Source organism: Chaetura pelagica, unplaced genomic scaffold (assembly GCF_000747805.2).
Source record: "Chaetura pelagica isolate M959 unplaced genomic scaffold, ChaPel_1.0 scaffold47, whole genome shotgun sequence".
Taxonomy (NCBI): domain Eukaryota; kingdom Metazoa; phylum Chordata; class Aves; order Apodiformes; family Apodidae; genus Chaetura; species Chaetura pelagica.
In genome coordinates, this window is record NW_009954140.1 from 4,152,969 (window position 1) to 4,164,451 (window position 11,483).

General features: G+C 48.0%; 1 protein-coding gene across 2 annotated transcripts in view; it reads right to left on the reverse strand.

The window, feature by feature from the left end:
- Positions 1-11,214, reverse strand: part of LOC104393223 (voltage-dependent calcium channel gamma-5 subunit) — a 100,664-nt gene extending 89,450 nt beyond the window's left edge. The window contains exons 1-5 of one of the 2 annotated variants that reach the window (XM_010002702.1): positions 11,019-11,214; positions 10,223-10,303; positions 9,323-9,463; positions 8,557-8,702; positions 7,403-7,675 (exon numbers count right to left, since the gene is read on the reverse strand). In XM_010002702.1, coding sequence (XP_010001004.1) covers positions 7,418-7,675; positions 8,557-8,702; positions 9,323-9,463; positions 10,223-10,303; positions 11,019-11,214 — 822 coding nt within the window. In that variant the 3' untranslated portion in view covers positions 7,403-7,417. Of the gene's footprint in view, positions 1-7,402; positions 7,676-8,556; positions 8,703-9,322; positions 9,464-10,222; positions 10,304-11,018 lie in introns of those variants that run through there. The other variant, XM_010002701.1, reaches the window with a different exon arrangement.
- Positions 11,215-11,483: the final 269 nt, after the last annotated feature.

Below are 11,483 nucleotides of genomic sequence, written 5' to 3' on the forward strand. Positions count from 1 at the left end.
GGGGGGGGGGTGTGCATGTGAGAAAAGAAAAAGCCCCCAGGAGAGTGGAGGTGGCAGTGTTATCATCTCAGGCTGTCATCGGCTCAACGTTATTAAACAACTTCTTAAAATAGCAGCCGTAATTATTCCTATATGGAGCTCCATCTGGAGAGATTTAAGTGCTTGCATTCCTCTCACCTTTCCTGCTCCCCAACACGGGGTTTGAGGCCCTGAGCTCATGGCAAGGGAGCGAGGGACCTGCCTGTCCAGCAGCTGGGCTGGGAATCAGCCCTAGCACAGCTGCACTGGGCTCAGCTCTGCTGACATCAACGTCGTTTTTGCTGCAGTTTTAATTGTACAAAATGCATTTACATGAATAAAATACAGCTCAGTTGGAGATATGACCTACTTTTAATGGAAAGATAAACCAGCCGTAGGTTTGTGTTTTAATTTCATTTGTTTCAGCTGTTCCAAGGCAGGCAGAGATGCTGAAGCAGATCAATAGGAAATCCACAACCACCAGGCTGCTTTTTTTTCTGTAAATAATCACATACTGATTGAAATGACTGGGAGCTGCTGGTTTTCTCTGATGAAGCCTTTAGCCTTCAGATCAGTACAGCAGTTTTGACAGTACATAATTTATATGGAAATGAATAATTTGACAGGAATTTCACATGTGCATGCTCTGCACTGCTGGTGAGACCTTCTCTGTTTACCTAAATTATAATAATAATACTAAATAATCTATAATCCTATTGTCCTAGACAAACATGGTCATTCTGAAGTTTGTTAAGGACAGCAGGAATTGGGGATGTTCTCTCAAGAAACAGACCCTGTAATTCCTGCTCAAATGAAACACAATTTCCTTTTCAAGGGTGAAGAAGAGCTTTCAATCAGATATTTGAACGTGTCTGGTATTGAAGTGAGGCAGCTTTAAATGCCATATTATTGTAATGTTATATGTTTTCTGGGCACGACTCAGCCCCACAAGGCCACAGAATGTTTCACTTATCCCCTCACTTACAGAAGCCTTTGATGGGCTGAGCTGGAAGCAGATTAAACAGGCATTAAGGCCTACACAGCACTCAGTTATGCTAAATTTAATACCATAGATTTACTTTTTAAATATAAAGAAATGAGCAGGGTCTGACCTGTGCTGAGATGACAGCACACTGAGACTGCTCGTGTCCCTGACACTGACAGTGTCATCTGCCTTTGGAACCATCCCATTTACCTACAGAGGTGAACTCACCTAACTCACCTCTAGAGAAGCTGAGTGACATTACAGTACCTCTTCAAATTAGCTGTTATTAATTAGATAACACCTTCCAGCTTCCTCGGCAGATTTTCCCCCTGAAGTTGCAGCAGGAAGCTGGCGTGTGTCAAGATGCCAGGCAGATGCCAGGACCTCAGGGTTATGTTTTCGTGAACATGCACCTCATTAAAGATGTTATCACTATGGGAAAGTAAGAAATTTATGGTTGTGGTTTTTTTTATGATCTTCTCTTTAGTGCCTCCCAGTTCCTCCAGCACAGAAGCCTGCTACCAGGTTCTTCCAAACAAGCCCACAAAGACAGCTCCTGCTCAGCAGAGCGTTTCTCTTGGGCTTAATTTTGGCTCTGATATTGCTCCAGTTGGAGTCCAAGACATCTCAACGTGTGCCTACACACCTAGTTGGTTGGCAACAGAGAGCTGAAGCTCTGGTCTGGGGATTTGTCTACATGCAGATTTACTGGTGCTTGATGGTAGTTGGGGCTAATTTGGGTAATAGGAACTTTGTTCCAAAAAGCACAGTTCAAAGACCAACCTCTGCCCTTTGAGCAGCCTGAGCTGCCCCAGCCTTCATTTAAGCAGCTGCAAATGGGCCCAAGTCATCAAACCCCTTTTCTGCACCCCACTCACACATGGATTTTCCTCTTAGAAAAATGAATTCATGCTGCACTGACATTAAAGTTTAAAAGCAGCTGCATCTCGTGGCAGCCAGAAGATTTATCGGCAGCTGATGACAAAGCTGATGGCTTGCTGGGGAATAACCTTGGATGCTGGCACTGCAGGTTTGCAAGGCAGATTAATCACAATTTGTCTGTGAATACTTCTTCTTTCACAGGAAATGGATAGAGGGGTGAGGCTGAGGGATTTCTGAGATGGTTTGATTAAAAATGCCTGCAGAACATCGTGGTGCAAACTGCTCAGGGCTTGAGAACATCCAGCCAGAGCCAACGTGTTCCTCAAGTTCCATCCCTTAGGATGGGAGTCTGGCAACACATTTGAGTGGGGCTCACCTTTTGGTTGAAAAAACACTTTTCTGTGTTGCAAATTGTAATGGTAATAGTAAAAAAGAGCCTTTTCCCTACTGAGGACTGAATTGGCCAGAAACTCCAAAGTGAAGTGGTGTGAAAACAAGGAGGGTGGCATGATGATGCCACACACTGACTGCAGCTGCTGTGATGAAGGGCACCAAGTGACAGGACAGCAACACTGACATTGTCATCCCCTCTTTGTCCACCCCTGTTTTCACTGGATGCATTGTGGCACAAGCCAGAATGACTGACTGGAAAGGGCCCTTCCATGTGTCATCCATGGGGAAATGGTGGGCATAGCTTATCAGCACGCTCAGCACAGCAGGGCCTGTCACCAAAACCAATGTGTCCTGGGCATATATTTAGTTATTCACACATTTTGCAGCCACTGTGAGGGCCAGGGAATGGGCAGCCCCACACCACCCAGAGCAACCTCTCATTTCTTTTCAAGGGTCACAGGGCTGGCAATTAAAGATACACAGGGTAACGTGTAGCTTTATCCCTGCCCACTGAGGTTGCTACAATCCTAAATCTAAGGTATATAAAACTATTCATGAAGATAAAGCAAAGAGGCAGCTCTTCCCTTTCTATAATCTACTGTATCCATGGGAACTGGTTACGATTCAATATCTACACAATAGTGACAGACAGAAACCCCACAGTGCATGAAGGAAAGGCCAGCTGAGCACCCTGGCCATGGCAGGGCACATGGGGTGTCACCTGCTGAGGAGCCAGGGTGCTGGGGACACCCTGCTCCCCTCCAGGAGTCACAGCTTTAACATGGACAGGGCAGCAGTGGTGCAGCCAATTAGCAGAAAGAAATGTTAAAGAGCTGAAGTGGTTCTTGGGGGGAGGTGAGAGTGTGGGGCCAGCCCAGCCAGGCAGCAAGGGGTGCTGCAGCAGGGTGGACACTCCCCAGGAGGCCCTAAAACTGGACAAGATGGGCAAGGAGGGAAAATGCTGCTTATCTTCTAGTTAGATATGAATTTCAGTCTTTTGTGGTGGGAAAAAAAAAAAAGGTAGTAAATAAATAAATCTTATAAGGAGGGAAGAAAGAAGAAACCAAATACCTCTCAGCTACTGCTCATTAGTGGAGAAGAATTCACTTGGGTGACTATTTTGTCTGTTCACACAGCATCCCCACCACGGACATGCTGGTTCTGCACAGTTAACGAGTTATCAGCAGGGAAGAATAAGACTATTTAATTTCTTAGCACACCTTGAGTAACCCATGGGGCTGACTCACATCTTGGGAAAATAAGTACACAACCCTGACAAACAGTATTACTAATGCAACACGAAGTCTAGCGAGCAGAGCACTGTGCCCTAGGAACCCCCAACCTGCTTTCACCGTGCCTGAGTCAACTCTTTACCCTGCCACAATGAAATGTGCCTGAAACCCACTCTACTCTAATAAGATACCTTTGGGTCTTGTCTGCTTAAAGCTGATGAAAGGGCACAGGTTTTCAGTGCTGTGTCCAGAGGAGGCAATAGCAAACTTCACCTGGAGCTTCCCAGCTCTGGGAATGTGCTCCCCCAGCCCACCTGAGCAGCAGTTCCATGCCATCCCCCTGGGTAAAAGCAGGACCAGGTTGCCCCAAAGCATCTGCCCAGACCTCAGCTCAGCACAGCAGCAGCTCCACCAGCAGCCCAAACAGCTCAGCAGTGTGATGGGTCTGCAGTCCTGCTGTGGGGGGCACTGCTCAGGGGGCTCTTGCCTTAACCTTCCTGGTGGCTCCTCATGTCCACTTCCAACACAAGTGCAAAGTGAGCAGCACTGAAGGACATTTCAACCAGATCTATATGTAGATTTATAATTTTTTGTAGTTTTTTTCCCTTCAGTGCAAAAAAAGGGAGATCTGGAGCCACAAGCTGCTCCAGCACTAACTGAGGGAGAACATAACCCAGCACAGCCTTATTATTCCTGGCTACTTTTGTACTGCTCACAAATGGTCTCAGATGAACCTCTTTCATCCATACCTCATGATGCAATCAGGGTTTTCAGGACACTCCTAACTAAGAGGTAAATGGAACTGGTCTCTACCAGGGCCCCATCACACCTGGAGCCATGGGAATGATGTGGTGGAAGGGTGCAACAAGGAGACTATGTCCTGGGCCTGGGAGGAGAGATAACAGCAGAGAGGAGCTTTCATTTACCAGGAGATATAGGCCACAAAATTACTCTCTGTGCTTACTGGAAGGGAATTCCATATAAAAACCCCAAAACACACCAGGGCAGTGTGGTTCCCAGAAGTTCCCTGAGCAGGTCTCAGCTTTCTGACCAGCCACCACACAAGCTCCATGTGTTGGGGTTTTGCTCACCTCCCATGTGCCGTTTTTTCAGTTTCCATCCATCATGAGCTCCAGCTGGCCCAGGCTGCAGGAGGGATGGATGTGCTGTGTGAGAAGTGATGGCAGGGAGGGAAAAGCCTCAGCCTGTTGCTGCCCTCAGCGTGGATCACCCAGCACCGGGTTTTTACTTAACCCTTCACCCCAGTAATTTGCTCTAATGCTACAGTTCAAGCAGCCACATGCACTAAGGGTCTGACAGCAATTAGTTATTCATGCAAATAATTAGGGTTTGTTTTTTTTTGCTTCTAAGGGCAAATAATTTTCTGCGAAGCATCAGATGAACAATTATCTTCCTGTGGGCCCATGAGCAGCTCGACTCGTCCCATTGGCCTCAGTGGTGGCAAATTTAAGGACTTTAGCCTTGAAGACTTGTGCTCACTGGGTGAACGTGTGATCTCCTGGGCTCACAAATGCAGGCAGACGATGACAGTCTCTCCAATGAATTAAAATAATTACTTTTCTAATTTGTCCCTAGACTCTGCTAAACCTTCTGGGGCCTTGGGGAAGGCATGGACCTTTTTTTTCACATCTTCTGCTCATACAAGAAGACATTTTAATTTATAAAATTAACAATTCTGTATTTAATCAGTACAAAGGGAAATTCCACTCGGGGGCAGGGTCATTACTGCACAGGATTAACTGTACTAAATTACTAAACTCCCTGGCATGGGGGAAAGCAGCTGTGTGAAGTCAGCCCTCACACATCTGAGCATCAGTGATCTTAGTGAGCCCAAAGGTTTCCCTTCCAAGGAGGAGAGGAATTTAAAGGATCCATCAAAGGGAAGATATGAAGGCAACTGTCTTTGATCCACCAGAAACCACCAAAACATCAAGCTCAGCAAACTGGACTGGGCTCTGGGAAAAACAAGGTCATCACATATGAACTGCAGCACTTTCTTGGAGCCTAATTCACACTGAACAGAGATTTCAGCAGAAAACTGATGGTTTACCTTGGTGGAGAGAACAGATGAGGACCAACAAGCTTTGCCACAGATGATAGGGCTGGGTTGTGCTGTAATGCCTGAACCTTCTCAGCAGTGAACCTGTCAGGTAGCACTTACAAACTGGGCTTTAAAATGAGAAAACAAATGCCCAAGGGTAATACAAAAATACAAGAAGATGCCCTGGTTTTAAAACTTAGCAAATTAGGAGTCTGTGACACTAGATATACACAAGATATACTTTGCTTGCTTAGCTGAAGGAACTGGAGAGGAAATAATCCTGTTCCAGAGCTGGCTGGACATAGGCCTGCAGTGAGATCCTGTGGGACAGGTGCTGCTGGAGTTGGTGCAAATAGTGGTGCTGTGCCAGGATATGGACCCTACTTGGAGTAGTTTATAAATAAAAAATAGTAAATAGTAAATAATACATAGTAAATATTAAATAATAACAAAGAGGTGCAACATTCATTACACAGTTTGCTACAAATGAGGTTGAAAGTGCATCTATTCTCTTGGTTTTAGTTACAGAAAGACAAAACAAGCTCAAATATACTAAGAATCCCTGGAGGGTTTTGTTTTGCAGAAAGGGAAATTTCAGAAAGGTTTAAAATAAGAAGAACAGAAATGAAGTTTGGAGAAGACCCTTTCTCCTGCAAGGTGGCAAGCTTGTGGCTTGTACAGGAACACATGAGGGAGCACAGCCTTGTCCTTGTCCTTCCCTGCCCTTGTTTTCCATCAGAGTGATGTTCTCACCCTGGCAGCTGAGACCAAAACGCTCAAACATCATATGAAATTTTAAATGTTAAAACCTCAAAATAAGATTTATTCACATACACAAAAAAAAGCAGCTCAAGTATCATTTTCTTGCCAAAATAAAATACAAGCCAACTACTTTGCTACGGTGCACTTGTGCCATTAACTTCAGCTACATCACTTTGCTTTGGGATCTCGCCTTTCACCAAAATAACTTGCACTTCTGCCCATAATTTCCCCTAAATCCAGTGCCTAAGGGAAGGCTGTAGGTAGTTTCCCACTTGATGTTGCACTGAAATTCTTCCAGTTGCTCTTCAGTTTGTGGGATGGGGGAGGAATGTGGGTGTTGAGCCACCCAACAGCCTGGACACCCCAGGGCTGCAGGGTCTCCAGCCTAACACAGGATATTGAAGGAACAGTTTGCAAGTGGCTGTAGAGAAACAACCACCTGCTGGTGTCCTGCTGAGGTACAGTGCAGAAAGATGACTATTTCCCAGGACAGCCTGGTTACAAGTGATAACCAGCATGGAGCAATATCCATCAGTAAATACTGAATCAAAACAAAATGTATCTTTTTCTAACTATGGCTACTTCCTAGAAATGTACATGAATCTTTTACGCCTGCTGGCCCTGAGGCCAGTTCATCTGTAGTGAAACGATACAGCCAAACATACCAGCTTTTGCAGGCTACCAAAACAAAGAGTATACTTCTTTTTCTTTCTTTTTCTTTTTTTTTTTCCCCAACCCCTTAGTTCTACTCTAGTCTCTTTTTTCTACTCTTGAGTCCAGTCTCAGATTTATCCCCCGGGCAGAACTTCTGTTTGCTCAGCGGGATGAGCTGAAAGGAAAGGACTTTGGAGAGAGTTTTAGTTCTGCAGGTAAGGGGGAAAGAAAAATAAAAAGAAAGAAAGGAAAATATCCCAATTCTCTAGGTTACATTGTTGGTTATATAACCCATCTCTCTGGTTATGTTTACGCTGCTTTAAATAGGGAACAGCCTGGAAAGAGCAGCCTGAAAAAAAACCCAACCCAACCCAACCCAATGGAGTCAGGAGGCGGTGCCCGTGGGAGCAGGTGGCCGGGCAGTGGGACTCAGCACGGGGACGAGGACATCTGGTCGTAGTCGGGGCACTTGAGCAGAGCGGGGTAGTTGCTGTTCATCTGCAGGGAGGCCTCGCTGGAGATCTCGGAGGGGCTGCGGCCGCGGGCCCAGGCGTCGGGCTGCAGGAACTGCCCCGAGTAGTCGGAGCAGTTGCTGAGGCGCGGGCGGTAGAAGCCGGGGTGCGGCCGGTACAGGTCCTCGGCCGTGTAGCGCTTCATGAACAGGTAGACAGACATCACCCCGGCGCTCTGCGGGGAGAGACACGGCCTGACCCTCGCCCCGCTGCCCCCTGCGCTGCCACCAGCACAGCACAGCGCGATAAGCTGCTTTCTTTTCCTGCTCCTGAGGACAGTGGTCACCTCAGCGCCCCGTGCCACAGTGACGTGGCACAGACACTTCTCAGAGATTCACAGAATCCCAGGGGTTGGAAGGGACTTGAAAATATCTCCCAGTCCAGCCCCCCTGCCAGAGCAGGGGCACCCAGAGCACATCACACAGGAACGTGGCCAGCGGGGTTGGAATGTCTCCAGAGAAGGAGACTCCACAGCCTCTCTGGGCAGCCTGGCCCAGGGCTCTGTCACTTTCACAGGAAAGAAGTTCTTCCTGAGATTCACATGGAACCTCCTGTGCTCCAGTTTGCACCCAGTGCCCCTTGTCCTATCACTGGACATCACTGAGAAGAGCTTGGCTCCATCCCCCTGACACTCACCCTTTACGTATTTATTTACATAAATGACGTTGCCCCTCAGTCTCCTCCAAGCCAAAGAGACCCAGCTCCCTCAGCCTTTCCTCTGCGTGGGACTCTTTCCAACAGTTCCCTGTCCTTCTTGAACTGAGGGGCCCAGAACTGATCACATATTTCAGATGCACCCTCAGCAGGGCAGAGTAGAGAGGAATCTCCTCCTCTGCATTCACACTTGGCACCAAATCATGGTGAAATCCCCCATGAGGGCTCCAGGCCTGGGGTCTGTCCCTACTGTATATGTCTCCTACCATACTATGTATTACCCATCTGCCCTCACAGTCTACCCTTAAACCCTATCTGAGTCCTCTTTTTGCTCAAGCCTCAATGCCCCCCACCCTGAAAATGAGATACACTCGCTGCAGGGATGTGACAGCTTCCAGGTACCTCTGTGAGAAGGAAGGAGATGGCAGAGAAGGCAAACGACCATCCATATTTGTAATTGAAGAACGTTTCTGAGTCCTTGGTCCTGTTCAGCATCTCATCATTAATGCTGGATATGTAGAGAACCAGCCCCACCACCAGAGACAGACCTGGGGAGAAACCAGGGAGAAAGACAAGTGGGAAATTCTTCAGGGATGAAGCTGCTGAAGAAGCACCTTCCTTTAAGACCTGACTTGTGGGTGAAAATGTGAAATGGTGGAAAGTGTACTTGGAATAGCTGGGGGAAGAGGCTGCTTTCGTGCTGAGCTCACCCAGGGCTCTCCTCTCATTTCACTCCAACCATTACCTGCTCAAGCAAGTCTGTGTGTGACAGGTGGGAGCTGCCTTCAAAGCTCGGCTGTCACAGACACTTGTTTAACACTGGCACAACACCATGAATAAAACATTCACTTGTCTCATCTGGAAACATCCTGGCTGTGCAGTTTGAAGTTTCAGATCTCCTCCGTAACCGAGAGAGAGAGGTTTCTCTCCCCCAGCAGCTGCTCCCATGGGGGTGGTGGGTGCTTCCCCTGTGTCTCCTCCCTGCTGCCACAAACCCATCTTGCACAGAGTGATTTTTCATCCTGCTAAGCCTGAGCAGGGACCCCCTGTGGATGATGACTCCAACCAGGAGCCACCACAGTGAGTCAGGAGAGCATCAGCAGCTGCAACAGCAAATGTGCTGCCTGCTCCGGGATTTTCAGGAGAAAAGCTGCCTAGCAAAACTCACCTGACAGGATGAAGAATATCCCTGAGACAAAGGCAAGGATAGTCCTGTGGGGCCGAACGTGGCCGATGTTGCTCAGGATGAAGCCGATGAACATGAAGAAGAGGCTGACAAGAGGGAAGGGAGTGGCAGAGCGGATCATCTCTGGGCGGAGAGGAGCAGAGGAAAACAAGAGCAGGTCAGTTCTCCACACACAGCACAGGGAATTGGCTGGGTGAAATGGCTCCAGCCTTGCTGCTCTCTGACCACCTTGGGTCCTTCTTCTCTCCTGGTTGATATGGGTGCCCCTGCCCTGCTCCCCAGGCCCTGGCAGGGCTTCCCTTCTCTTCAGTGTCTTTGCTATGAGCTGAGTCAAGAGGTAACTCTGTTTGTGGAAATGTCTGTTAGTGTTGGTATTTCCAAGACTGCTACATAGGAAAAAACCATGATAACCTGCATTTTTTTCTGACTTCACTGAAAAACTGTTTGCTGAACATTTCTGTTTATTAAATAAAAAATGACTGCAGAAATCATTGTGAGAGCTGTGACACTCCATCCTTAATTAGCCCATTCCATATTCAGTGTAAAACTGACTGCAACTGAACAAATACAGCTGCAAATTACAGAGAAGAGACATATAAAGCCAAACACTTGCATAAACATCAGCACTGAATAGCCAGAGAGAGGCAACTGTACAGCTTAGAGCCTCTGTGAGCATCCTGCCATTGGGAAGGGATGTCCCCAAAAGCCTGGGAGCACATCAGGTGGCTCACATAGTAAAACATGCAGTTGCATCCTCGGATGCACTGCCAGGGAAGCAGGAGCTCCTTCAGCAAGGCCTCAAGGGGTTTTCTTGGGGAGATCCCTAATGACACTCTAGTGCTTTGCAGGACACAAAAGGCAAGACCCCACCAAACCACTTACTCAGGACATTGACTGTGGATTCAGATGTCAGCTGGATGTTCATGGGCATGACGTATTCGATAGTGAAGAAACGCTCTTCCCCTGCAGCAAAGAGAGACCAAGTCACACCTGCAGTGGGTTTGCCTGTATAGTTCTGGTGGGAAGAAAGTGGCTTTACAATTAATTTCTGTGCATGCATAATAAATATTATTCTGCTTTTTAGTCTACTTCCATCTGGGTGTCAGTGTTTGGGTCTGAAGAAAAACAACTCGGCTACCTTTGTTAACAAAAACGTGACCCCTGAAGCCAGAGGATTTAAGATGATCCTGGGGGATGTATCAGAGCTCTTTGCTCCCCCAACTGTTCCCAAGAAGTGGTTGAAACTTCATGACATTTCAGATGGGTCACTTTGAGATTCCCATTCCCTTGGGCTTTGTTCAACTTCATCCCTGTAGCCAAATCACTTCATCAGACTTGGCAGGGACAAAGGGAACAGTCCAGCTGACCTGAATCCAAATATTGCAGGGACAAAAAGGAAAGTTTGGAGCTGCTGCCCAAGGCACTGGGACGGAGCTGGACAGGGGGCAGCAGGGTCTGGCACAGCAGCAGCAAACTCACCCAAAACCTGCATGCAAAGGCACATTTATCCATCTGGCTACTAAAGCTGAGCATGGGGTGATGGCATTACTGAGGCTGTGCCCAAGTTTGGAAGCAAAGACGAGCACAGCCTCTAAAACCCCCTATTTTCCCCACAGCACGATGCCGACCCGCAGCAAACACCACCTGACAGGGGATGGTTTGGGGAGGGAAGCCATACCTGCCAGAAAGCAGACCCTCCACAGCCCCGAGTGCAGGGACAGCTTGATTTCTGCCGTCTGGTTCTGGGGCTGCACGATGCCCTCCTCCAGGTAGAGCCAGTAGTCGGTGCTGACGGAGATGCCGAGGAGGCCAAGGCCGCAGACGGCGAAGACGCTGCTGAGCAGGGTCAGCGCCCTCCTGCTGCAGGCGCTCATCCCCGGGCAGCGGGGCGGCTGCGGGAGAGGGGACACGGCTGTCACCACCCAGCTGTCTAAGGCTTTTCTGGGGGGAGGGGGGGGGAGTGGGTGAGTCAAAGCTTTGCCTTAGATTTGCCTTAGTGGCGCCTTAATGGCTTATTTAGGGGTTGAGCTGAAAGGAGCCGTCGAAACAATCGCGGAATCGTGAAGGTTGGAAAAGCTGCCTGAAGGTCGTCAAGTCCAAATGTCAACCCAACATCACCGTGCCAACCAAACCATGTCCCGAA